The sequence below is a fragment of the Apostichopus japonicus genome, chromosome 20, assembly GCF_037975245.1.
Source record: "Apostichopus japonicus isolate 1M-3 chromosome 20, ASM3797524v1, whole genome shotgun sequence".
NCBI lineage: Eukaryota > Metazoa > Echinodermata > Holothuroidea > Aspidochirotida > Stichopodidae > Apostichopus > Apostichopus japonicus.
In genome coordinates this window covers 7,366,562-7,393,977 of record NC_092580.1, presented here as the reverse complement: position 1 = coordinate 7,393,977, position 27,416 = coordinate 7,366,562, and the positions used below count along the sequence as shown (strand labels likewise).

Below are 27,416 nucleotides of genomic sequence, written 5' to 3'. Positions count from 1 at the left end.
TTCAAAAATGTTCTGTAAAATGTTGACATCTTTAAATCCAAGTGTTTAATTTGATACTTTCCTGAAACATGTTGATATTTAGAATTGACCATATTAAGCATTTCAACAATTTTATGCAAACATTTTGAAAATGTCGACTTTTTATCAAGTGTACAATTTAATGAAAAATGTTGAAATGACAACAATAACGGTACATATTTTTGACGTTTTGTCAAGATGGTAGAAAGTGTGGTAAACGGTAATTTCCGGAATTTTACCGTTTCGTACAATAAGCTCATCTCATCAAACTGGTAATGTTTTGATTTCTACAATTTCATGAGAAATATTAAGCGTGCAAAACGGGTAGTATTTTCATAATGTTATAGTTTCGCAATGTGTGTCAATGTAATGTCTTTCCTACGCTTCCGTATATCCGTTTGATGGGAACCGCAGAAATTTACAGTGCTGTCTGCTGTGGCACAAAAATTTAAACCTGTATGCTAGCTGTGGTGATCTGAACCTACGATAGAAGTCAATCACGTAAAGTCTCGAAGTGACGACGGTAAAATTATGAAACTAGGTGGAAACGTGCATTCAAAACATAAGGTTTGAACTGCGTACCCGAACAAATGACGTTGTTTCGTATTTGCAAATCCTAACTTTAGTACCTGCATAATAAACTTGAATAATCGGCCAAACTACAATACACCTAGTTAACGTTAGGGTAGGCCTAACATAAACCTAAATCTGCAGTAGCTCAGCCTAATTACTTACTTCAGACCTACGTTTCATGTAATGTAGTGTTTGCAACAACATAAATGTAAATAATAATGTTGGTAAGTTTACTAGGCATAGCTGCACAAGTATGCATTCTTCCCTACCAAGTACCAGGACCACCTGTAACAGTCTCAAGTACACCCCAATGGAGGTGTAGTATTTATCATAAGGGGTCAGGAGGTTAAATCTATCATTGTGTAGCCTGTTTATGTAGATTCCTTTGTATTGTTAATCCTCAGGGTTGTGTATGTAGATGCCTGTGCATTCAAGGGTAGTGCTGTATGTTTGTTATAATTATGCAACCTAGCCCAATGTGGGTAAAGACAGCTAAGAAGCACACTTAAGTAGAGCTATTGTGTAGTTCTGGTTTCAGCCTAATACTCTCATTCTGTACATAGCATTTGCCTACAGTTGAAATACTGATAGAAAGGACTGTTTAATGCAACCATATAGCACATGGTTCACACTAGAACATTGTGCACAACTAACTGCCATAGTTTTAAACTTGAATTTGGCATGAATTGACCAAATATTAAGTAAGGCATTGTGTAGTGTGCTGCATATATACAGGCCTCCTCCTGGTTGCATTAACAGAAGAGCTACAAAGATCTCCTTTGCTTGATATTGTGTTGCTATGGAGGGTTTCTTATGGTTTTAGGGCCAGCAGTCTGTGCTTATCCTGTGAAACAGACAATGGATGTTTACAACTGAATGTTTGCATCCACAATTCTTGCCAAAAGGTAATAGCAGGAATGTTCTACGACTAATGTTCTATGACTAATCATAGGCGATGGTAAGTTTTAACACTAGTGAGAATATTCATACTGTGAGCAATTATTCCAGAACAGATGTTGCTGCCATGTTCTCAGAAGCCATATGTACAACTGACGATTTAGATACATAGTGTGCTGTCGAAATTGGATCTGGAGAACTATGGTTGCAGTCTCAATCAATAATGTTTCTGTTAAAAATAAAATATGTGCAGCCTTGATCTGTGAAAATATTTTGGGGGTCTATGAGGGCAAGGTGTCCACAGAGTGTTCCCCCAAAAAAGGGGTTCTGTAATTGCCAGTGGGGTCCACTAAATTTTATGTGACTTGCATAAGCTGGTGGAATAAAGTGCCAATCATGATCCCAGCCCAAACCATGGTAGGGCCAAGGTCATTGGAGATGCTAAACATCTAAAGGGGTTTGATAAACATTTCCTCGTTTATATGGATTTAAGAAAGTATGGGGTACATGACATACTTAACTATATGACATTGTTAACTATTACTGATGACTTGACCTTTGGAGTGGTAAATGGATACCACAGTTACAGGAGGCCTGGTTCACACATCTTTGAATTATGTTGTTTGCAAAGTAATGAGTGACATTTACCAAATGGAAGACTTCCCAAAGGCTGTCTTAGCGAGAGGGAAGCAATGGAAAAGAGTTTGACTGTAGTCTTCAGATTGTTTTGGGTAATATTGGTTTAATATGCAACCAGAAGTGAAAAATGAGGGAAGTTTATGTACCAGCTTCTGAAAAGTAAGTTATGTCTTTAGTGGAAATTTCTGTTTATGGTTCAATTTATGGCAATTGTTGTAGTCATGTTCCTGGCTTCAGCATACTTTCATCATGAATATTAAAAAGAGTGTTTAGCTTTCAGTGGCAAAATCAGGAATACAGTGTCATGAATGGGATGGCTGATAGCATATAAAAGTAAACATTTGCCGTCAAGTTCAAACAAAAGTTAATATTTGCCACTTCGTAGTAGCTGCTTTAGTTATTTCAATGTCACAGGAATATTACGCTGAGAAATTTAATTCATTTGTACATTTGTCCAGCTACATCCTTAAATATTATTTTTCATCCAGGGTTTCTTAATTAAACATTATTAAGACCACTTGGTTAACAATTAACATTGTGTGCCCATGGCAATCATCAGTGATAACGGAAAGCATTTGTTTACTTAATGCAGGCAGCAAATGCTGTAAACATGTAAGTTAATCTTGATGTTTCACTTGCTTGTATAACTTTAGTACAGGGTAAAGGTTGTTGATAGGTAGGCTATAGGTACAGTAGCTGTTGAGGTTTTAGGTGACAATTGCATTAACCCACATGTTGGATTTATATATGCTTAGTGTCAAAGTGTGCACATGTACTGCAAGTATACATATCTTGTCTTTACCATCCTTCACACAATATCTGATCTAGTTCTCAATCTTTTTATGTTCTCAGCAGTCCCATTTTGGTTTTATTAGTCAAGTAAATTTTCGTCAAAATGGAGAAGTATGGTATTCCACAGTCGTTGCTGCCAGGCAAAGCATACATCAATGGGACCTGGGTCTCAGAGAAGACTGGTAAGACTTTCAAAGTATTGAACCCTGCTACCGGAGAATTGTTGGGAGAAGTACCTGACCTGGGAGCTGCCGAGACGGAAGAAGCCATTGGAGTTGCTTACAAGACATTCCAAACTTGGAAGGAAACCACAGCCAAAGTAGGAGTTCACAATGGTTGTATAATACACACAGCTTTAAGTAATTCTAAATGGAAAATTCCAAAATTATTTTATTAAACAATGTAGTGTGATTGACAATTCTATTAATGTTTTTTTCAATATCCTCCTTTTTTCATTTGTAATCATGTTGGTCACTATCTGAGATTAACAGCTTTGCTGTTTTTCTAGAGTCCTTAATATGTTAACCTTCTTACTGTTATGTTATTTTTGTATTAATCTTGTACTAAACATATTATAAATAAATTTGAACTTGAAATTGGGAACAAGAAGGTTGGGTCATGTTGTGAGTTTAATACTATGTGTGCTTACAATGGTAAAGATGGATGAACACAAGTAGGGAACTAACCTGAAAATGTAGAACATTTCTCATTCAAGCTATCAACCATTAAGTGAGTTTTGATATGAAAGGAAAAAAGTAACCTGCTTTCATTGTTTTTTTGTTATTGTTGTTTACAGGAGAGAGCAAAGATTTTACGGAAATGGTCAGAATTGCTGATGGCTAACCAGGAACACCTTGCCAAGATACTAACGCTTGAAAATGTAAGTCGTTCAGGGCATTCAGAAACATACCAAGACAAAGTGATAGAGAGCTCAGACTGGGTGGGAAGAGGGATGTCTTTTTAAGTTTCTGCCGTGAATCTCATACCTCATTATGTGATATAAAGTAATATGATAAACTATGCATTGTGTAGCTTTAATACTTAGCACACAATGTCACATTAGTTTAGTGTTTAGCTGACAAAAGTCCTGGATTATGTTTCTGTGTGAAGTTGTAGTGAACTGCAGTATCTTTTAGGTGGACTGAATCTGTTGGCCTCTTCTTAACATTCCATACTCAGCTTTTATGAATACACCCTCAAGATTCTTCTACCTGTAGGGCAGCATCTCCAATCTTGTGACCCAATCATGTGACTGCATCAGATGCTTAATACGTATGTAATCTGTTGTAAGTTTCCACAGAGGTACTAAGAAAAGAGAGAGGATTAAGTTTTTCGTTCCCAACTGCCAATTGTCCTTTTGATGAATGAAAGAAGTACGAATATCTGTATTTTAACTGATTCCTTCTGTTAAACTTGCTATGGGAAATCATTAGAATTGAATGAGAAAACTGTATATCACGATTCTCAATTCAAGTTACTGGTTTTAGTTCAATGGTCACTATTTGGATGCTTGGGAGGGGGGGGGGGGAGGGGTTTCAAATTTCATTATTCATGGAGGTAAGTTTTTCAATAAACTGAAAGTTGTTTTATTTGTTATAGGGCAAACCTTTGACAGAAGGCAAAGGAGAGATTGGGTTTTCAGCCTCGTTCTTTGACTGGTACGCAGAGGAAGCGAGAAGGACCTACGGCGATGTCGTTCCTACTCCTGCCCAGAACAAACGATTGGTGGTCATCCGTCAGCCGGTCGGCGTAGCGGGCCTCATCACACCTGTGAGTAGCGAACCTAATAGCGACATTCATCAGGCAATAGATATAATGCGAAGACAAAGTGAAATTAGGAATCAAATTGTTTTAGTGTATTTCTCTGAGTCTCTGAGGTCAGTAGAGGTCAAAATCTGTAAACCTTAAGAACCTTATGTATTGTAAGAAGGAAAATGTTGGCAGATGTCATAGTTAGCATGTACACAAGGTCCCTATTATTGGTCAAGGGGGTCAACAGTTAGCCGAGGTCAAAATGTGAGACATTAATATTTCAAGAATATCACATTTGGATTTGCATATAGAATCGGTTTGATGATGTACAACAAGTTGACAGTTAGCTCATGAAGATGATGAACTGTGTTGTTATGGAGCTGTAATTAATACTGTCTCCTGTTAAAAGTTGCCAAGATCCGGTAGTAATGCTGTATAAAGAAATTCAGCTCTTTGGATGTGGCAATTTAACACAGTCACACAGTTAATTAATCTAGCCTTAAGTATATTTCTTACTCTATAAGGGAGGGGAGAGGCGGGGGGGGTTGTGTAGTGATCAAAAGGGTCAAATTTTTATTTAAAATTTACTTTCACAGCACAATGTCTTAACATGTTTTCTTTTTAAATGTATTTGCCTTTTAATAGTATTGCATTTGGTATCCAACCCTCAGTAAAGACCTTTTACAAACAAGCATTTTAAGTGACATCACAGGATAATGCATAAAGTGTGCTGTATATTGTCTTTGAACTTTAACCTGTTCCTCACCTTTGTTCACCTGACAGTGGAACTTTCCAGCTGGTATGATTGCCCGAAAAGTCGCCGCTGCGTTGGCTGCAGGCTGTACCACAGTATTAAAGCCTGCAGAGGACACACCACTTTCGGCCCTGGCCATGGCTCAGGTAGGGTTGCATAGGGGTACCACTATCACTGACCGTCAAAGGAGAACTTTTGATATGTGACAGACATATCATTAGTGTTAGTGCGGGTTACAATTCAAAACCACTTTAATTATTCAAGAAGTCCCCCTGTCAACATCTATTGGGTAACTCTCAATGTGGGTGGTCTACAAAGAATATTATCAGCTTTTGGCAACACCAGTTTGCGGTGTGGAAGGAAACCTAGTTTGGTGGTGGAGTTCATGTGTGGTTCCTTATAGTTAATTGTGGGTTGAGTTGATATTTCGCTGTATATGTTACCTACCCATATGTTTATGCAGTATGTTTTAATTACTAATTTATAATTCAAGATGAACTGTTTCAATATAATATTTATTTCTGATTTATTGGATTGTTAGTGTAAAATAAATGTGAGGTGAGTGTCAGTCAGTATTGTTACTAGCATTTTAGACCTTACCATCCTGGGCATGCAATATCTCCAGAAATTACTGTTATGAATTCAAATTTTACCTAGCAACTCTCAATGTGGAGAGAATGAGCATATTGTGAGATTAAAAACCATTTTCGGTATGACAAATGTTAGCTGCCCATTAAAATTCATACGTTGTCTGAACACATTACATTTGGAATCGAAACATTAGTTCAATTATTACGTGCTTATTTCAGAAACAATACAATGGTGGCTTTGTACCATGAACGCTTCTTGGTGAAACTTGTGACAACAAGGCCTAATGTTATGATATTTGTGTGCACAAATGTTATAGCCTATAGCACAGACATCGCTATCTTAATACACAGGGAAAAGTTATATTACAAGCAATTGCAGTTGAACAACTTACTTTTTGTTCATTGAGCAATGAAGATGCAAGAATGTTTGCAGACAATGAGTAAAGGGACTTTTAACCAATCAAAATTACAGGAAATTTGGAAAAGCCCTACTGACTATTTTAGCATGAAAAGTCTCCTTAATAGAAATGTTATTAGAGCTAGCTCTGGACCAAAGCATGGCAACTAACAGTTGATTATAAGATGATTCTATTTTTTCTTCAATATTCATCTGAAGGACTTGAATAAACTGGTTTTTTTAGAAGAAGTTGTGGTTATTTCCAAAAGAAAGAATTAGGCCTATGTGTGTTCATTCCGTAATTTTGTTATAGGCCTAGTTGTGAGTGTGCACTAGGGTGTTTCCCAAAACTGTTGTGTCTGTCGGATGCAAGCAGTTTGAAGATTTTGCCTCCCTGGCTAAAATCTTGCATCCGTGAAGCAGCAATCCTTCTTTCATAATAATGCTGTTACTCTGTCTACATTCCATTGATATCCAAGTAAGTAGTAACTACTATGTTGCATTCATCTTGAATGGAACAGACCCCTCCTTCTCCTTTCCCCTGCCTCATCCTTAGGCCAGAAATAGAATTGCTGAGGAGAGATTTCAGCTCTCTTCAATGCCTGGTGGTCAGCATGAGGTCAAGGGTCATGTCCCAGAAATCTTTGTCTATGTCTTTGACTATTTGTCAATCTAAAATTTGAAAAATCTAAAAAATCTAAAAAAGTGAAAAATTAAAATACATAATCATTTCAAAGATAATTGAAAGTGGTAGTAATCATTTTTTTTCCTCGTAATTTACCCAAGTCAATTATTCAACAGTTCAATCCAATGCTTTGAACTTTATCTTCTTCTGAAGTTTGTAAGTCATAAATTTTATTATTCCTGGTGCAATTTTAGTGCACTAAATTATTAGTTGTATGTTTTTATCAGGGAACGTTTTTCCCAGTTTACTATCAAGTGTGTGTACTATATTCAACACTAGATAAAACCTTACAAAGAATATGAGCTACCTTGAAGCACTTTCTTTTCATTTTCTTTTGGCCATTTCTGGCACTGTTTATAAAATGATGGAGATTTTTGCACGTATTGCAAACAGCCCAACTACCACAGCTAATTTCCTAGATTACTTTTACTTTATAATGACAAAATGAATAGTAATTAATACTTTCTCCTGTTAAGCAAATAATGTTGCTTAAACACTTCTCCATATATGAATAATAATCACATAAAACAATTAGATATATATAAGTTTCAATATTTTTTACTCATTTTAAATCATACTTGAAATAGTCAAGTTTAATGAAGTCCATTTTGATATTATTTGGTATCTAATATGAAATAATAATTATTTATCAAGATCAAAGGAGAGCAAAACAATCTTTTAATATAAAGAAGCTCTTATAATGGAAACAATCAGCTTCATGTATAAAATTGAGTGGCTCTGACATTTGGATGCTTATATTAAACATCTTCTTCAGAAGCAAACCAAAAGTTAGATTGCCTTTGAAGAAGATCCAGCTAGGATCTTTAAGTACACAGTGCTAAGTTCACAGTGTTAAGTTCACTAACTCTTTCTAAATCTACCATATCCATCCCCAAACCGCTGTTTTTAAGTATGTTCTTCTTTCTTCTGTCTTCTGTAGCTGGCAGAAGTGGCTGGTGTTCCTGCTGGTGTCTTTAATGTCATACCTTGCTCCAGGCCCAATGCTGCTAGTGTTGGCAAAACCCTCTGCGAGAGCCCTCTGGTGGCCAAAATCTCATTCACAGGATCATCAGCTACTGGCAAGGTATTTTGATGGTTTGAACAAAATTTTCGTTATTTCTCCTGCAACTTGTTGAAATGTAATTGCCATTGGCATATGTATATGATATTATTATTGTTTTGTAATTGGTTCCTTTGGTGATACTTGAAACCAGTGGTGCAATCATATTTTGCGTTGTTATTTGGGCTGAGATGTTAAGTTGTCAAATGGATGGGTCTAAGGTAAGGAGCGTCCACTACCCTTTTGAAAATGTTTGGGTAATATGGAGGGTGCTTAGACCAAAGTGCAACTTTGGAACAATGTAGAAGAATCTTCGACTATTTTGGTAGTAAGGCACATATGTGTTAAATATTTATGTACTGTACACTAGGATGTTTTGTAATATTATGTCTGCCAGTTGGGGAGGGGCTGGGCCCACTGGTTTTATTCTTAAGAGGGGGGAGAGCCCCTAGGAGTAAATGTGGTTGTATCCCTGGCTTGCAAACCCTTGAGTCTCTTTCAAGCCCACAGTAAACGATTGAAGCATGTCTATTCTCGGTCACAAATGTTTAAGCTTGAAAGGTTCAAAATAACTTTTCTTTGCTGGTTGTGTGCCTTTCAGATGATATCCCAACATCAAGAACCTGTGAGAAATGAGACGATTAATTGCTTTGATCAGATAAACACTCCCTGGATAGTGGCAGTTTCTTTAAGTGTTCACAATTTTAAAATAAGTGACCAATTCTGTTCTTCAGGCATGTTTGGGAGGAATGCTGCTTCATTTTATGTAGTTAATTAAACAGAACTGGCAATTCTTAACTTCAAATAAGCTGAGACTTAATCTGTGTTTGGAACATTTGATTTGAAAATGATCAAATCTGAAAGACTTCTGAGAAATTCCTGGACCAGTGCAGAAATTCAGTGTAATATTTATGGCATTGTGTGCATATCCATGCAGTGTGATTCTGGAAATATATTTTGAAATATGCCATTCTAAATAATCAGTGTACCCTTTGTTTGTTTGAACATTTTGAGAACATGAAATTATGTGGGGTTTGTTGACAAATCTTGAAATTTAAAATCCATAAAATTGTTAAACTTTCTTATCTGTAGCTGATACTTAAACAAGCAGCTTCTACAGTGAAGAAAGTCTCCATGGAGCTGGGAGGCAACGCTCCGTTTATCGTCTTCAATTCAGCAAACGTGGACGCTGCAGTGAAAGGTGCCATACTGTGCAAGTACAGAGGCTCGGGTCAGGTAAGATCAGTACAGAGAGCAGACAGGGGGGGGGGGGGGGTGAAGGGAATGTAGGGGAAGCATTTAAACACCAACTGTGCCCTTATGCACGGGGTGGGTGGCCCCTTAAGTTTTGGCCCTTGTCTTGGCCCCCTCAGGTTGGCCCCTTAAGTCTAGCAAATCAACATCAATGATATATCACAAGTAAAACTTCACCAATTCTCAATGAGTTTTCCTCTTAAATTCAACTGAAGTATGATGTTTTGCAATCACGAGCTTGTTGCAATTGTAGCAAAGGCTTAAAAAATTCCAAAATAAGATTTCACTTGATAGGACTACCATATATTACTACAACCTTCGTTATTAAAAAATAACTGGTATGCCAGTAAGTAAGAAAACCATTAGAAAGGTTGTTATTTTAAATATGATTTGAATAATAAAACATATTAAATGGCAAAAATAGCAATTTCTGTGAAATCCATGTTAACAAGCACTCTATCATAAACTTGTTGCAATTTGGTCTTTGTCGACCTCCCGTGATAATAATCACAAAAAATAGCTAAAAGTATTGCATAAGTAAGAATTTCTTTTACTTTCTATTATTCCATTCAGTTTTGTGAATTACAATATTTCTCGCTTATGTTGGATGAAACAGTTTAAACTGATGACTTAAGGCACAAAATTATGTTGGAGACCATTGAAAACACACTCCTGTCATTCCAGCTTGGATTTCTATAACACTTTTAATTTTTGAGTGATGACCCTTCAAACAAGTGAGGTTTATCACTTAAAGCGACTGGACTACTTAGTCTAATACACAGACCATCCGGTCAGCAACACAAAAACTCAGTGCAGGAAAACATAGGACTTTTATGGTCTCGAACGACTTATTTGCAAACATTAAAAATTTGTGCAAATGATATTGAATGTCATCCAAAGGTGTTCTCTTCTTCATATCAAGTTTATAAATTTATGGGTTGAGTTATTAGAATTAATAAAACATTGGATTAACATTAACATTTAGGACTGCACTGAGGAGCCAACATCATCATCATCTCTGAAGCCTTAAAGGAGCGCTCCAGAGTTTTAACGTATTGTCAAAGGTGAATATTTTAAACAATACCAGCACTTTTTAACTATATAGCATATCATTGATTAAAATGTTGCCTAGAGTCACCCTTTAAAGTAATGAGTGTCAGTATAATGATAATATGGCAACTAACTAAATCTTCATTTTCAAGGCACTTTGTTGTCTGTTAGTCAACCACTGCTCTAGCTGTTTATATCTAACAGGAGTGAGCAATTTAGCTATTATGATAAATACCATTTTGCTGCATCTTGGTGGTTTTGCATTTTGCTGCATTGCTGGTCTTTCAGACCAGCATAAAGACCTTCAGGTTTTGGATTTGACTAACAATAAAGTAAGGTCATTGACATTGATATTAATTTTATGATTTGTAGTTATAATTTAGAGATGGAAAGTTGCTGTTTCAAATTTATATATTTCTAGTATTAAAACATAAACAAAGAACTGAGAGAGACACTTAAAATGACAAAATCAAAATTGCAAATAAATTATTGGATTTAAAAGTAAGGAAGATCCCACAACATGTATTAAAAACAAGTAATAATAAAGGTACTACAACTTCATAATGATTAAAACCTAGTTTTCCAACCTGTAGACAAATTAATTCTTTGGGGTGTAATTCTAAATTTTTGGTGTAATAACTCTCTCTCTCTCTGGTTGTAGTTTCCCAAATCCTTGAAATTTTTAAGTGGATATCCTTGCTGTTTTTTGAATTTTAGTTGCAAACCTTATAAAGCCAATTTTATATTTTGAAACGCCATTGACTTGGCATAAAAAACTATCCTGAAGAGAAATTATTGCACCTTATTTTCAAGGAGTCTGAAACATTTTTAATCTAAATAATGTTCCAGCTAGGAACAGCATTCTAAATTTTGAAAATGTTAGTGCCAAAAACTTCCATTTCTAACTTGTAGTTTAAAATATGTCACAATTTAAAAGAGGATTCAATAAAAAAAAACTGTTCTTAAAATTCTTGCTGTATGACTGTTGGAATTAACTTTAATAATCAATACAGACTCCCTGTTATGTATGCAATATGTGACATCAGGTCCTTGAATATTTTTTGAATATGACTGTTGGAATTGACTTTGTTATCAATACAGAACTGTACACACCTATTACTTGCTTTAAGTATGGTCATTAGGTCTCTGAATATTTACGAATATGACTGTTGGAACTTGGAATTAACTTTATTATCAATACAGAACCCTGTTAAGTATGTTATGTGTATGGTCATTCAAAGAGTGCACCATTTGACCCACACCGGCCCCCTACATAGGAATCAGCCACACACCCTCGCCCCTGCATAGATCAGTTGAGCGCAGTTTTAGATTGGATCGAAGTCTCTGGTTGCCTTTGATGCAAATGATTTGCATTTCAGATCTGCCAGATAGGATTCTTCAGGTGTTGCTGAACCACAATAGAGCAAAAGTGGAAATGCTAAATAAACCTTATTTGATGTGAATATATGATAGATAATATAATATCTATAATTTATGTAAGATATAAAATACCAATATAAATACAGGAGATCTTATTAAAGAGTTGGATCATCTTTTCATTCTGGGATATTTGATGCGAACCTTATTTGATGTGAACCTTATTAAAATTTAAGTTTCTAGGCTGGTGGTTGACCTCAGGCCCAGAATTCACAATTTCGTCACTCACTAAAAAATGCCAGTACATTAAAACAATCTACTGGTTAAATTCAGATTCCCACTTGAGTTAATACAAGAGCAATGTTAATATTGCACTAGCAGAAAAATGCAAGTGCCGTCTTTTTCCTTCTGACAAACTTCAAATCTACTGGCAAGTAGCTAGTAAGTAACATTAATCTCTGGGCCTGGACCTGTTGTTCAATTTATTATGCTGCCTAGCCTGTTGATGACTCCAGGGTAAGAGAGTAGAAGGCCTCCTTTCTCCAGATGGTTGTATGTTTTTAATGAATTCAAAGGCCTGCTGTCATTCCTTGACAGTCTCCTTTTCTGGGTGTCAGCGACCATGAGCCTTGCTGACATTGCTTCTCGCAATATTGGTCCCATATTAGCAAGAAGCCTATGTCCGTGTACTAAATCTCAAACAGCTTGCAGACTGGAAAGTCGCTCCTTGTTGGACCTTAATTGTCATTATTAAAGAAGGTTGGCATATGTTTGATTCACATTCCCGTAGGTTCGATGTATCTGGAGAGTTATTCTCGAAGTTAACCTTCGGCCCCTGATGCCAAGCGTCTTGGTAGAATCTTCATGACTCATGGAGATTTTTGAGGAAATAACAGATTATATATAGGCGCATAGCCAAGGGGGGGGGGCGAAGGGGGCGACCGCCCCCCTTGAGCATATTTTTTGTGTACGTTTATATGATATGGCTAGTAATTTCAAATAGAAAATGCTTAGATGCAACTTGCAAGGCCTGGGAAGTGCCATTTCCAGCGATCTGGGAGGCATTATCGGCCAAAAGTTTCTTGTGCGCTTCGCACCAACCATGGTGGCGCTACGCTTAGAAAGTTTCCAATGCCGAATCTATGGCTCTGATAATTTGCCTACAGGTTTGCCCCTCCCTTGGCAAATTCCTCGCTACGCGCCTGGTTAGTATGGATGTGAAAGAAAATACCCAAGGATGCCTGCTATGATTGCATAGTACAATTGCATAGTACAATGATTGCATTGTACAATTTAAGTCATGTATGGTAAAGTTCTGATTTCAAAAAAGATGATATAAAGAGTGCAGAACGAGGATGAATGTTGTCAAAAATGACTAACAAATTTTAGGTAGTGTATGATATATGAAAAGTCAGAGTTATCCAAATTGATAAAAACAAACATGGAGAAGGGATGGTAAGCATTGGGCAGGGGTGCAACCAAGCATCATCAGCTGGGGTTGGGGGTGGCTCAGCTCCCCTCCCCCTTCACTGACAGACCGCATCTTACAAAACTTCCTAGTTTTCAGTACATAAATATAGAACATTTTACAACCAAAACGGTGAAAAATTTCTTCAACGTTGTTTCAAAAGTTGCAAGATATAACACCAGTTTGCTTTACGGCAGCCTCCATTTTACCGTTTCTCAAAGGGGACGACTCCCCCCCCCCCTCCCCCTTCCCTCAGTTCAAACAGCTCGGTTGCACTCCTGGCTTGGGGATGTTATAACACTCTTCAAAAGCTAAGGATATGATGTTGTCAGATACTTTGATTCAAAATTGTATGTGAAAGTATGCCATATTCTTTCTGTAGAGCCAAATTGGGAGACACCAGTGATTCATTCTAGGGTGGGGAAGAGATAGTCGGGGGAGGGAAGTTGGTTGTTATAGGTTGCAAAGATAACCATAAAAATGTTAATTTGCCTTACAAATAAATAAGTTACTGTCCCATGTTTATCCACAGACCTGTGTTTCAGCAAACAGGATGCTGATCCAAGAAGGAGTCTATGATGAATTTTGCAGCAAGTTTGCAGCAGAAGTAAAGAAGTTTGTCGTCGGAGATGGAATGCAAGAGGGAGTAACGCAGGGACCTCTCATCAATGAAAGAGGGCTGGAAAAGGTAAGTATGCTATTACCTTCCTTTGATTGTTTAACCTGGAAGGTAAGAAAAATATCACCTGATCATCAGAATGGTTTGATGAATGGATGGTTGGCTGGCTTGCTGGACAAACTTGCTGGACAAAAAAGGACAGATCATCCACAAAACTCATCTGTAAAATATTTACTCCTTTAAATGTTATGGTAAAATATACTCACAGCCTGACTTTCCATTAAAGTAGATAAATTTGTATCCAACAACTGTTGTCAGACCAAAAACCAAAGGCAAAATTGAGTTGCCACAGCTATGGCTAACTCTGTAAAATTTCCAAGTAGGAAGCCTTTATTAATCATTAGTTTGTGGGGATGTCAGATGCAATGTGTGATTTCAATGTTTTTCTTTGTCCCTCGTATATGAACATTGGTAGAAGAAAGAAAAAGTATTAATTTAAAATATTAACAACTGGATAATAAAGGCCCAACATTTTTCAATTAATTGGTATCCAATTTGGTGATCATTTGCTACTTGAATTTTGTTTGGGGTTGCTATGCTTGTAATTGGAGATAAAGTCTTGGTAATATTTCATTGTCCTGATAGTGTCATTGGTAGTTATCTGTGTGGTCATTGCTTCAAATCTTATACTAGCCAATGATTTGTTTGTATATTCAATTTAGCTTATCTTTGTTATGATGTTGTCATGGAAACTAAATGTGAGGGGATATTTATTGTGTATAGGTAGAAACAAAATCAACAGTATGCTTACCTCTACTGTTTGATAGTTTGATATGAGAAATAAACAAATCGTTTTGAAATCACTTATTAAAGCTTTTCAACTTTTGAAATTCTTTGGCAGGTCAAACGCCATGTTGAGGATGCGCTTCAGAATGGAGGTAAGGTCCTATGTGGTGGAAAACCACATTCCCTGGGAAGGACATTCTTCGAACCGACCGTCATCTCAGAAGTGTCCAACAAAGCCGTGGTCTTGCAAGAAGAGACTTTCGGACCACTCGCTGCCTTAGTAAAGTATGAAACCATCGGTTTGAATATTTTATGTCATTACAATCATGCTGGGTGAACCACTGGATGAGATAGGGACCGGGGCCTTTGGCTCTCACTCTAGGGACCCCAAAATTAGAAGACAAAAAAGGGACGCACTGGATAATAGGAGGAAATGTCCCTGTTGGAAATATTTTACTGAATGTATTGCAGGTTTCACTAGTGAAGGTATCCGCAATGCACTCCTCTGCACATCAACTATATATGCTCACACACATTTCTATCACACTTGGATTATAATGTTAAACACAATGCGTGCCTTGGTTGCCACATGTCTGGTCCAGGGAGCTCAGAAAAGGCAATTCTAGCCATGGCTAAAATAATTTAGTTGTTTGGGTAAAAAGTTACACTTTACACTTAAAAGAATAGTCCAGAGGTTTATTTCATATTAATATAGATAACTATGAAAATACAAAACAACACTTGACCAAAGCAAATACATATCTGATTAACAGGTTGAGAGAAAATGACATTGGAAACTTACCAAAGGTTTTAACAGTACAAACATGGTTGTGACTTCAAAGATAAGTTTTATTTCTAAGACCTCTATTGCTTGGTCCTGCTTAAAAAAGAATCATTCTAGCCGTTATAGTATAACCATATATCAGAACATTTACCTACATAAATGTATTGACACTGAATATGTAGTAATTGTACTAACAACGGAGTGTTAGAGAAGTCAAGCAAAGTATAATTAACTAAAATGAAGGAATCTGTACAAATAGCCTGGATTAAAGTAATCAATACATTCTGACAAGAAAGTCCCTTCCTTGTCTGCTAATTTGTGAATAAGTCAACTTTGGGCATAATGAGCCCGTGTTGGCAACTTGAGTCATTGTGTGACTTGAGGCTTGACTAGGGCTTGACCCAATTGACTTAACATATGACTCCGGACTTGACCTCAAGGACTTGATGGCAATGAAAGTAAATATTGGTTGTTAAAAATCAAACAGCTCAGTGTTATATGCAAGAGCTACAAGATCTTTGTAAATTCATGTTTAAGCATATGAAATTATGCAAGTGGCCAGATTTCTCCTCCTCCTCCCCCCCCCCCCCCCAAGATCCAATCAAAAAATTTAAGAAAATCACCAACTGTTTTCTATGTTTGTAGATTTTGATAGATCAAATCACCTTAAATTAATTTTCATTTAAGCTCTTGAGATTAATAATATTCTGGGAGTACAATACATATCCTATTTAGGCTGTTAACTTGGAGGTGCTTTATCAGGTTAATTCTGCTGAGCACTGTTTACATTGAAGCTTAAAACTTTGCAATATAAATTTGGAAAATACTGCCATTGTTGTTCCAATTAAAAAGTAAATTTGAAATATGAGAATGCATCAGTAAGTTACTGGAAATGTTACAGACCAAACGCAGGCATCTTACATGACAAACATATATCTTAATAAAAACGTCAGCACGTTTAGAATTAAAAGGTCAGCTTCAAAACACACAAAAGTTAAACCTATCTAATTTAGGAATTTATGAGCAATGTACTTATACCTTCTGCCTTAACATATGTACCCTTAAATTACCCTGTAAGTACCACATACCATGATTTTTTACCCTCCTCACCCCCTTAACCTAATACACACACAGCATATTTTAATAAGTTTGTTGTGTAAAGATATAGATGTGTAAAATTTATCTCTAAAAGCATGATCACTTTCAACTAATGGAGAAAGTGTATTTTGTGGGTCCTTGGAAATATTGACATTTCTTTAAAATGAATGTACTTTCTAATTAATGGAATGGAGTTACTTTGATTAGGAAAATGTTTTCTGAATATGCAAAAAAAATAAACGTAAAAAACATCTCAACCATTTTCAGCTCCAAAATAATTTTGAGTCATCAAACGTTCAATGCTACACTGTATTGAGGCTTGACTTGAAACTTACCCTTAATGATTTGACTAGAGACTTGACTTGAAACTTATCCTTAAAGATGTGACTTGAGATTTGACTTGAAACTTTTCCTTAATGATTTGACTTGAAACTGCCCTTCAGGATTTGACTAGCGACTAGACTCGAAACTTGCCCTTAAAGATTTGATGTGAAACTTGCCCATGAGGCTTGACCTGAAACCTGCCCTTAAAAATTTGACTTGAAACTTCCCTTGAGATTTGACTTGAGACTAGACTAGAAACTTGTCCTTAAATATTTCATTTGCAACTTGCCCTTAAGGATTTGACTAGAGACTTAATTTAAAACTTGCCCTTAAGGATTTGACTTGAGACTTGACTTGACTTGACTTGACTTAAGGATTTGATTTGAGACTTGACTTGAAACTTGCCCTTAAGGATTTGACTTGAGACTAGACTTGAAACTTGCCCTTAAGGATTTGACTTGAGACTAGACTTGAAACTTGCCCTTAAGGATTTGACTTGAGACTAGACTTGAAACTTGCCCTTAAGGATTTGACTTGAGACTAGACTTGAAACTTGCCCTTAAGGATTTGACTTGAGACTAGACTTGAAACTTGCCCTTAAGGATTTGACTTGAGACTAGACTTGAAACTTGCCCTTAAGGATTTGACTTGAGACTAGACTTGAAACTTGCCCTTAAGGATTTGACTTGAGACTAGACTTGAAACTTGCCCTTAAGGATTTGACTTGAGACTAGACTTGAAACTTGCCCTTAAGGATTTGACTTGAGACTAGACTTGAAACTTGCCCTTAAGGATTTGACTTGAGACTAGACTTGAAACTTGCCCTTAAAGATGTGACTAGAGACTTGCTCAGAGACCTGACACTTGCCTGTCAAGACTTAAGAATTACCTTGACACTTGACCCAAGGGACCTAATGACAACACTGCATAGAGTAGATCAAAATAATACAAGCTTAAGCAATTTGGAATCTAAAATCCTTTTTGGTGATTGGAAGTGTTATTTCAACACCTATATGTTTGACAAAGAGGCATATGTACAGTGTTTCTATAGGGTCTGTGGTCCATCTAGATTGGATATAAGGACGCAGCAATGAATCTGCGAAGTCACAACCATGTTCATACTGTTTACAATTTTTTAAGCTTATGTTAAGTTTCCAATGTCATTTTCTGCCAACCTGTAAATACGATATGTATATGATTTGGTGAAATCTTGTTTTGTAATTTTCCAGTTATTTATACTATGAACAACCTCTGGACAATTCTTTTAAGGGATGACCGTAGATACCAACTCAGTATTACAAGGACTTGTTGTAAACCACTTCAAACAACTGCTACCTGTGCAGATTCTGTTTAGAACAACTTTTTGTAGTGAAATTTACCCATAAAGCATTGGTCACTCACACTCTTAGTGGTTTGACTTCCTAGATAACACACAGCCTAAATTCAGCTCCCACAGAAAAACACAAAGCAAAATAATAAGGGGTTAATCAACAGTCTAGCGTGCGTTACTCACAGGATTAATGCACGATCGGGGGATAATGCAAGCGATGCACGAGGGCGGAGCCCGAGTGCATCCAGCGATAGCATTAACACCTGGAGTGCATTAATCATGTGAGTAACGCACGCTAGACCGTTGATTAACCCCGTTCATTCATACACTACCATTTGTGTGGGGGAAAAATCATAAAACAAAACATTTTTGGTTACATATAACCAAAGACTTATTAAAGTGATGCCCCGTAATTTTACCATGCGTTACTCACAGGATTAACCACAGTCAGCTGACCTGAATGGACCAATAGGATTTAGGAATCTTTACTAAGTATGAATGAACATAAAATAACATGATAGGTTGGAGAGTGGTTTCCTTTTCTGGAGAGAAAGCAGTTTGTTACATCCTAATTTTGTGTCTTTTCTGAGGCTATTTCAGATACTTTCATGTAGTTGGAGAAGTTGCATTACTGGATACTGTAAATTAGAAATGGTACTGATGAAGTAATGACAACAGAACAGGATTTAAAGGTCTAGTGAAAAACAGTTGTAGGACAAGGTTGAAGCAGGCTGCATAACTTCTACAATACCCGTAAGATTTGATTAGTTTGGCTCGCATATATTGTGATCAGAATGTACTATGAAATTTACAGATAAAACAAAGAAATGTTGCCCCCTTTAATCAAAATAATAAACTTCTTAATGGAAACGTGGCAAAAACTGTAAGCTGTTAAAGGGTTACTGCACAAAAATGAGTAGCTTTCCAGCTAAAAAAATGTGGAAAAAAGGAAACATGTATAGGATAGATTCACTACTGCTGTGTATATGTGAGTGTAATCAAAGATTGTAGTATGTATCAGGTGACTTCACAAAGGGTGAGGGAAGAGGCAGGGGTTTCAACATGACATGCACAAAACTGTTTTCCAAGAGTAGTATATATCAGGTCACTAAACAAAGGGTGGGGGAAGGGGAACAATTCAACATGTTAACACGACATGCACAAAATCAATTCCAAAACAGTGCACTTTAATGTTTGGGCGTTGCAAAATTCATGTGTAGAATTTGGATAATAATGCAATACAGTTGTATGGGGGAGGTGAGGAATCATTAGAAGTAACCCGGTCAGGGGCAATGAGGGGTAGGGTTGGGTCAACTCTCCCTCAAGATAAAGAAGTTAGATCAAATTATAAAGTGGCTCTTCATGTAAGTGGTTATGAGAAACTGATTTTCCGGGTATCCTGTGATCTATGAAGTAACAAAGCTGTCTTCCTATGAGTATAAGTATCTGACTTAAATTTAGGTAGTCAATGATCTGTTTTATTTCTGAGCTCTTGTAGTCTTGAATTTCTTTCTTATGTGATCTAAACAAATCTCGGTTTGCAATTTTCCTGCCTTTCAAGAAAGGCAAACTTCTCTTTTGATGTTGTTTGGGATTGTAATTAGGAGAGTAAAAAGTTGCTCTTTAGATAGGAAAAGAGTGGTTGAAATTAATCTTCTTTAAACTTTGGCTGGCTTTTTGTAGTTACTGTTTTTTAGAAGCAGCAGTTTTGGCTGAAATAATGAAAATAATAATGAAAATAATGGCAGTTATATCCAACATTTTAGTTCTCATAATGAAAACCTTTCCTCTGTATCAGAATGAAACAACTTCTTCTGTGTTAGTGGTTTACTGTAGGTGTATTCAGCAACCAACTTAATAGTCATGTCCAAATGAGAGAGAATTGACATTAACTCTTAATGTCATAAGCGACTGTTAATTGTATTCTTTAGTTCCATTACATGCATCCAGTGGTGTGCACAGGATTTCAAGGGTAGGGGAGGTCAAATTAACCCCCCCCCCTCCCACCCGGACTGATTAAAGTATGGCCCTGAAGAGGAGAAGTATAAAGGAGGTGATGCTGCCCTGGGATTATTGAGGCTAACTGATGGTCCCCATCCCCTCCCCCACCTACACCTCCACAAATAAAATTAACAATGTGAAAGATGTCAAATTGTGCATTCTGAGGTATATTTAGACTATAAATTAGATCAATAGGTTGTGCGATGACATACTTTATATGAGGTTGAAATGAGGGGTGGGGGGGGGGTGAGAATGCAAACCAATACTTGAAAACATTACTCCCTGAATCTGACCACAATCACAAATTGCATGCTTATAAGTAATCTAAGTCTAACCATATAATCGGGGCATTCCATATTTGACTTAGATGTAGTTTATGTTCCGACAATGTATATGTAATAAATATATGTATGTATATTGTATATAAAAAAACAAGTTAAAAAAAATAAATATTAAATATAGTTTATTTTGAGACAGGAGTGTAGATTTCCTGGCATTAGGTTATTGTATGTTAGTATGTGCCACTTCAGTTTAAGCCCTTGAGAATCTCAAATTCAATTGCTAAAGTGCTCACCTTCTGTCCTTAATCCTCTTCTCAGATTTTGTAAGCTGATTGGTGAAAATCTTTGGTGCATCCTGGAGTTGGTTGCAGAAGGCTGCTGAACAAAAGTGCTGGAGATTTTCCATATTTTGGACTTAAGGTCATCCTCATAGCATTTTGTATGTTGAAGAAAGGAATTTTTCAATACTTTGTGTTTGGCAACGACAGAGTGTACAGCACAGTAGCACACTATAACTACAACATATCATCTTGAAATGTCTGAATGCATTCGACCAGTAAACTGTATCTGGCTCACAATTACAACACAGACAACTCCAAGTTCTGACAAACAATTTCACACTTTTCTAAAATCTTTCCATGCAATTTGCTGATCAAGAGTGCAATCTTATGACTTATATCATTTCACTCCATACATTGTAGTGTAAGATCTGTTTGTAGGCTCAAGAAAATTACACAACTTAGTATCAGATGACATCAAATGGTAAATATGATAGTGGATCATTGGCTCGTTTTGTAATAATTGTTACTCACTGCAGCTAGTACCAAACAACGTTTTCTTTGAACGAGACCAAAAAATTAACGCTGAAATTCATGTTTACTCGAAGAGTATGATGTCTTGCACATAAACAGGAGAGGAGCTCATCAGAATATGAGCCCAAACCTTGGTAACTAGATGGGTCATTGGATGGTAACTAGATGGGTCATTGGATGGTAACTAGATGGGTCATTGGATGGTAACTAGAGGGGTCATTGGATGGTAACTAGATGGGTCATTGGATGCTAACTAGATGGGTCATTGGATGGTAACTAGATGGGTCAGTGGATGGTAACTAGATGGGTCATTGGATGGTAACTAGATGGGTCATTGGATGGTAACTAGATGGGTCATTGGATGGTAACTAGATGGGTCATTGGATGGTAACTAGATGGGTCATTGGATGGTAACTAGATGGGTCATTGGATGCTAACTAGATGGGTCAGTGGATGGTAACTAGATGGGTCAGTGGATGGTAACTAGATGGGTCATTGGATGGTAACTAGATGGGTCAGTGGATGGTAACTAGATGGGTCATTGGATGGTAACTAGATGGGTCATTGGATGCTAACTAGATGGGTCATTGAATGGTAACTAGATGGGTCATTGGATGCTAACTAGATGGGTCATTGGATTGTAACTAGATGGGTCATTGGATGGTAACTAGATGGGTATTATTATAAAAGAAAAATATTACATAGAAAAACAAAAGCATTTGCAGTTCAATTTCCATGATGACATCATTCACTCTATCGTTGCTCAGATACACTTACAGAGTATTACCAAATCAGATACACTTACAAAGTATGATCAAATTTGAGAAATTCCTATCTTTTTCATACAAAATACTTAGAGGATGTCCTTTTGACCTAGAGATGCATTTTTTCAGCATTTTTTTTTAGCAGCCAAGTTCAACCATTGGAATATTCATATAGTGTATTTAACCAATTAGAAATTTATAAATCCACCCTCTCCCTAGCCTTGCCTCCCTTGTTCTCCTCCCCTGTAGCTTAACAAACATCGTTAAAGTTTTTAGAAATCTATAAAATCATCCTGATGGATATGTTTTATCTTAAATTACATCTGGTTTGATTGCGGTCCCTTTTGCCAAATTTTGCTCTTTTTTTGCAATGTTTTTGATTATATATATACCAGATGTCCAGACCATGATTTAGTTTCATGTATAATACTTTACATGAATATATCAAGTGAGATAAAAAAAAAAACATGATTGTTTGAAATCTGTGTTTGTGTGTTTACATTCCAGATTCAATACGGAAGCAGAAGCGATAGCCATCGCAAATAATTGCCGGCATGGCCTGGCGGGATATTTCTACTCTCAGGATATCTCGCAGGCCTGGCGAGTGGCCGAGCAGATGGAGGTCGGAATGGTCGGTATCAATGAGGGCCTCATATCCATGGATGTCATTCCCTTTGGAGGGGTCAAGGAGTCCGGATTAGGGCGAGAGGGGTCCAAGTACGGACTGGACGATTACATGGAGATGAAATATATCTGTTTTGGAGGAATTTGAGAGAAATTTGGGGCAAATTATGCTATCTAATTGGCAAGTAAATTAAATGCCATTTAAACCCTTACACGTAGCTGCATTGAATATCCCGCCCCTTGGCTATTAATTATGAAAGGCTTTTCACTATTTTATGATATGGTCCATAATTATCATTGGAATTTGTTTATAAAATGAACATATTAATGATTTAGACAGTGGGCCATGACTAATTGGTCAAACTGTCAGTTTTGTTTTCATGAATGTGACATTCTAAAGAGAACATTGTTATTATATATTATATAATCAATCTTGATCCTTAGCTGCCTTTTGTGTTATAAACAAAAAGTCAAACAAAATGATGGGAAAAAGGAGGGTAACATTTAGGGCAGAGGGGGGGGGGATGTGGTTTGGGTTGTGGACTACTCCATCTGATATCATGTGTTTTTGCCACACTAACATTCCATACAAAATGTCTTCAGTTAAACAGTGCAGTCAACTGTTGGTGTTGTTCAAAAGGTAGCTATCTTCTTTTTGGAAAAAGAAAATGATGACAATAACATAAATAGATATATATTTATTAAGAGAGTAATAATTTTGTGTGCATGTTTTATCTTGCCTTATCACAACAAAAAAAATGATTTTGTTGCTGCAATAATTTAATTCAATCTTTCATTAAGTCATTATTAATAATCTTCTTGTTTTGGGAGGACATTCCTGGAATGGAGTTACGGATAGGTTTTGTTGATAGTAGTCATTTGTAAAGCCTGTTGTTAGGCATGAGGTCCAATCATGGTTTAAATTATGGTGGTGGTTGGAGGGGGGGGGGGTAGATTGGTATTAGGTATTCCTTGACCAGCCAAACTTTGATTATTCATTCCACTGTAAAACACAAAATTATAAAATAAAACTATTTGCCAAACTTATTTCAGATGCTTCCATCCACCGCACTGCCTTGTCTATCATTAGTTTCTGTTTTGATATTATCCAACAACTTATGCCATCAATTCTCAACGCATCATATCTAAAGTGATTAAGCAAATATGTAAATCATTTGATATATTTGTTATGTATTTCAGTTATATAATCTGCTTAAAATTCTGAATTAAGCCAAAATCTTACCCCTCCCACGAAAAACAAAATCTAGAATTGAGCCTTCTATATTTTCTTGGGATTACTTAACAGAAATTAATGGTTGCATTTCCCTATTAATTGTAATCAAAATGTTGTCAAAAGTTTGATTACAATTTCCAACAATGGTGATATGGGTAGTCTAAACACTCAACATGTATTCCCATACATGGGAAAGTGTGAAAAGTGACCTTAAACAACTCTCTTAAACAGCAGCTCTGAACTTCTTTAAATCCCATTTTGCTCTTCCTGGCATATTTAGGATCAAACTGTATTTCTTACATTTCAGGGGAATATTTTCAAGGAGATAGAACTGAAAACATTCCCGTTTTTTTTTTATTTGAAGAAGTTTGATTCAAAAGTGAAAATAAAATTAATATGCAATTCCTTCTCCACTTTTTGTGTGGCAAAAAGATTTTCTTTATTTTTTTATGGTTGTTTCGTTTTCCATTGTTATATTCCGAGTACACCGTACAAAATGAATAAACCCATCGTTACCTAATTCCTTTATTTCAATATAGATTAGTTTGCCAGAATCTTAATTACTTCATCGAAAATGAGGTATAGGATTAATACTTTTGAGATCAATGTGTAATTTAGGATCAAGTTGTAAAAATAGCCATTGGTCTGCACTTCATTCAGGGAAGGTTTATTTCCAGACATTTAGTGTTGATATTGTCCAACAAACGCCAATTACTTTAATGTTGTGTACTGTATGAAAAATCACGGTTTGTGTAGGCTAAATTTATTCATTAAACAACACATTTGTGTTCAAGAATGTTGACAGGTATAATTAAAAACCGATACCTTATTGTCTTCCCTAATGTTGATTACAACACCTTCCTAATCAGCAAACCTTTCCAAATCATTCAAATTTCAGTTTCGTTTTCCTGAGATATTCCAACATAATAGTACTCTGGTTGCAACTCAACTTGTATAATCGTAATCAGTAGTTATTAGGTTGTTATCTGCTTATGATAACCCTTTTGATCCATTTTGACTAATTTTGGTTGGAAACATTGATTTATGATAATTTTGACTAAAATTCATGTGAAATTGGATTAAATCCTTTCTTGTCTGCTGTTATTTCCATAGCAACGGCTAATGCAAAACATACATGTTTGGAGAACTTTGCATGACCCTTAGCAATAACAACCACATGTGTAATTTCATTCATAAACAACATTATAATCACCCTTAGATTGGAATTGCATGTGTGAGATTATTAACTTGCAATGACCTTATACAACCTTCACTGGTTGGTTTTCCAAACCAATATTGTATAAACCGTGTCGGTTCCTTATCACCTTTTTATTTTTTCCCAGAGATAAAGAAAACATTCCTTACTTCCTGAATTTCCTAATTAATCTTTTGCTGGTGACAAGATAGAAACATTTTAAAGTCAATGATATAGTAGTGTGCGATGCAAAATCTGTTAGTATGGTGTATGTTGCAATATGAGTGGTGGGAATTATGAAAATGTGTGTAAAAGGGTTAAAGCAAAGTAAACCACGATAATACCACAAACGGGCGCAACCACCTTTTATGTATTGGGTAGGCAGGGCAGGGGCGGGTGAGAAATTTAGGTAAAACTGAGGTTGCTTCGATACAAAATGAGGCAATATTTTGCATATTTCTGAGGACTTTTTTGAAAAATTGCGACTTTAGTTTGTACCACATATACATGTTATATATTTACGTACTGTACACAAGGGAATTTCTTTGAATATTCTGTCTGCCATTGGGTGCTTGGGTTCCCCTGATTATAGTCTGGGTGGAAGCTTATACCCAACCAAAAGTATACATAGTTGCAACCCCTGACCACCAAGGTGGTTCTTTATCCAAAATATGCTTTTCAAGTGACAATAAAATACTACAAGACACCAGCTTGAAATTCCTTCTTCTTTTTTCTCTTTTTATTTAATTAAATGACTCGATTAAAAAATCATCACATCACCACACATCATTCCAGGGTTGATAATGAAGTAGAATTGTGTAATAATGAAAACTTGTTGTTACTGTCTTAGCAATAGTAGGCTAAGGACTAGATAGATTATTTAAACGAAACAAACGTCCTACAGGGTGGTATACTGTTGCATGTATTGATAGGATTCAAAATAAACACAAACTGTTAAGAGGAACAGCCATTGCCAAAAATCAATTAAAGCCATAGATAGACTAGTGGTGCATGATGGGATGAGGAGGGCTTGTAAGCCCCCATATTGCAAATGAACACAACTTATCAAAAGAATCCCTAGCACAGATGTTTCCTGTTGCTGAAATATAAACCTGCATGGTGCAACACTAGTCTATTTTCCCTAAACATCTTAAGGAGTCCAGTTTAAGACATGTACAAACTTTCTCAAAGTTTACATATTGTAACACAGTGATAAGTTAGTGCTCTGACACTGAACACCAAAAACTCTGATGTTTCAAAGATTTTCTGTTTCTATTTTATACTTGTCTACTTCCATTCTGAGGTTCAAATATTAGAAACGAGCAATATTTCTCAACAGTTACAGTGGCGCAGTTGGTAGTGCTCTGAAATGCAATGAGTCAGATAAATGTCAAATCTGGAGTTCAATTCCAGGTTTGGGGCAGCTTTTACTTTTCTGATCTTTTCATCATTGCATGTCATTCCATTCTGAGGTTCAAATATTAGAAACGAGCAATAATTCTCAACAGTTACAGTGGCGCAGTTGGTAGTGCTCTGAAATGCAATGAGTCAGATAAATGCCAGATCTGGAGTTCAATTCCAGGTTGGGGCTTTTACTTTTCTGACGTTTGAAAAAGCTGGAAGTATAAATATAAGAAACGAAGTTTATCCATTGGGAACCGAAATGGTCTGAATGGTAGCTCTGCTACCTTTCAATTATTGTTCATCCTGCCAGTGTGGGTTCAAGTCCCAGGTGAGCAATCGCTGCAAAAGGACTTCGCTGGATAGGTTGGTCTGGTACCCCAAAACCCCCCTTCCCCTCCTCCGCGGAACAAGGCGAGTTGCGTGGATTCCCTCCCCCCTGACAAGGTTCGGGCGGGGAACAAGGTGAGTTGCGCTGACTCTCCCCCCTGACAAGGTTCACGCGCGGACTAGGTGAGCCGCGCGGACCCCCTCCCCCCTGACAAGGTTCGGGCGCGGAGTAGGTGAGCCGCGCGGACCCCCTCCCCCCCTGACAAGGTTCGGCGCGGAGCAGGTGAGCTGCGCGGAACCCCTCCCCCCCTGACAAGGTTCCTGCGCGGATCCCCCGGATAGAGAAAATCTTTTAATGAAAAAAGTACTAAGTCCCAACAGTTGGATCTTTAAATATTTCTTATTCAAACAAATTCAGTAGTCCACCAGTGGTGTAGTGGTAAAAAAAAAAAATTTTGGAACACAAGGTCCCAGGTTCAATCCCTACTTCTGCTTTGCTTTTGCAGCCTAAAAAAACAAAAATAAAA

The 27,416-nt window shown here is 36.7% G+C and overlaps 1 protein-coding gene across 8 annotated transcripts; it reads left to right on the top strand.

The window, feature by feature from the left end:
* Positions 1 to 395: 395 nt before the first annotated feature.
* Positions 396 to 27,416, top strand: LOC139962019 (succinate-semialdehyde dehydrogenase, mitochondrial-like). 8 transcript variants are annotated; one of them, XM_071961829.1, is made up of 10 exons: positions 396 to 541; positions 2,980 to 3,238; positions 3,716 to 3,799; positions 4,519 to 4,689; positions 5,455 to 5,571; positions 8,038 to 8,181; positions 9,250 to 9,393; positions 13,839 to 13,994; positions 14,827 to 14,996; positions 22,613 to 27,416. In XM_071961829.1, exons 2-10 carry the CDS (start codon positions 3,023 to 3,025, stop codon positions 22,875 to 22,877), a joined length of 1,467 nt encoding a protein of 488 aa, XP_071817930.1. In that variant the 5' UTR covers positions 396 to 541; positions 2,980 to 3,022; the 3' UTR covers positions 22,878 to 27,416. The 8 variants fall into 8 exon arrangements, with proteins under 8 accessions (XP_071817930.1, XP_071817934.1, XP_071817931.1 ...); XM_071961833.1 differs by having other exon boundaries at positions 408 to 541; positions 2,983 to 3,238; XM_071961830.1 differs by having other exon boundaries at positions 449 to 585.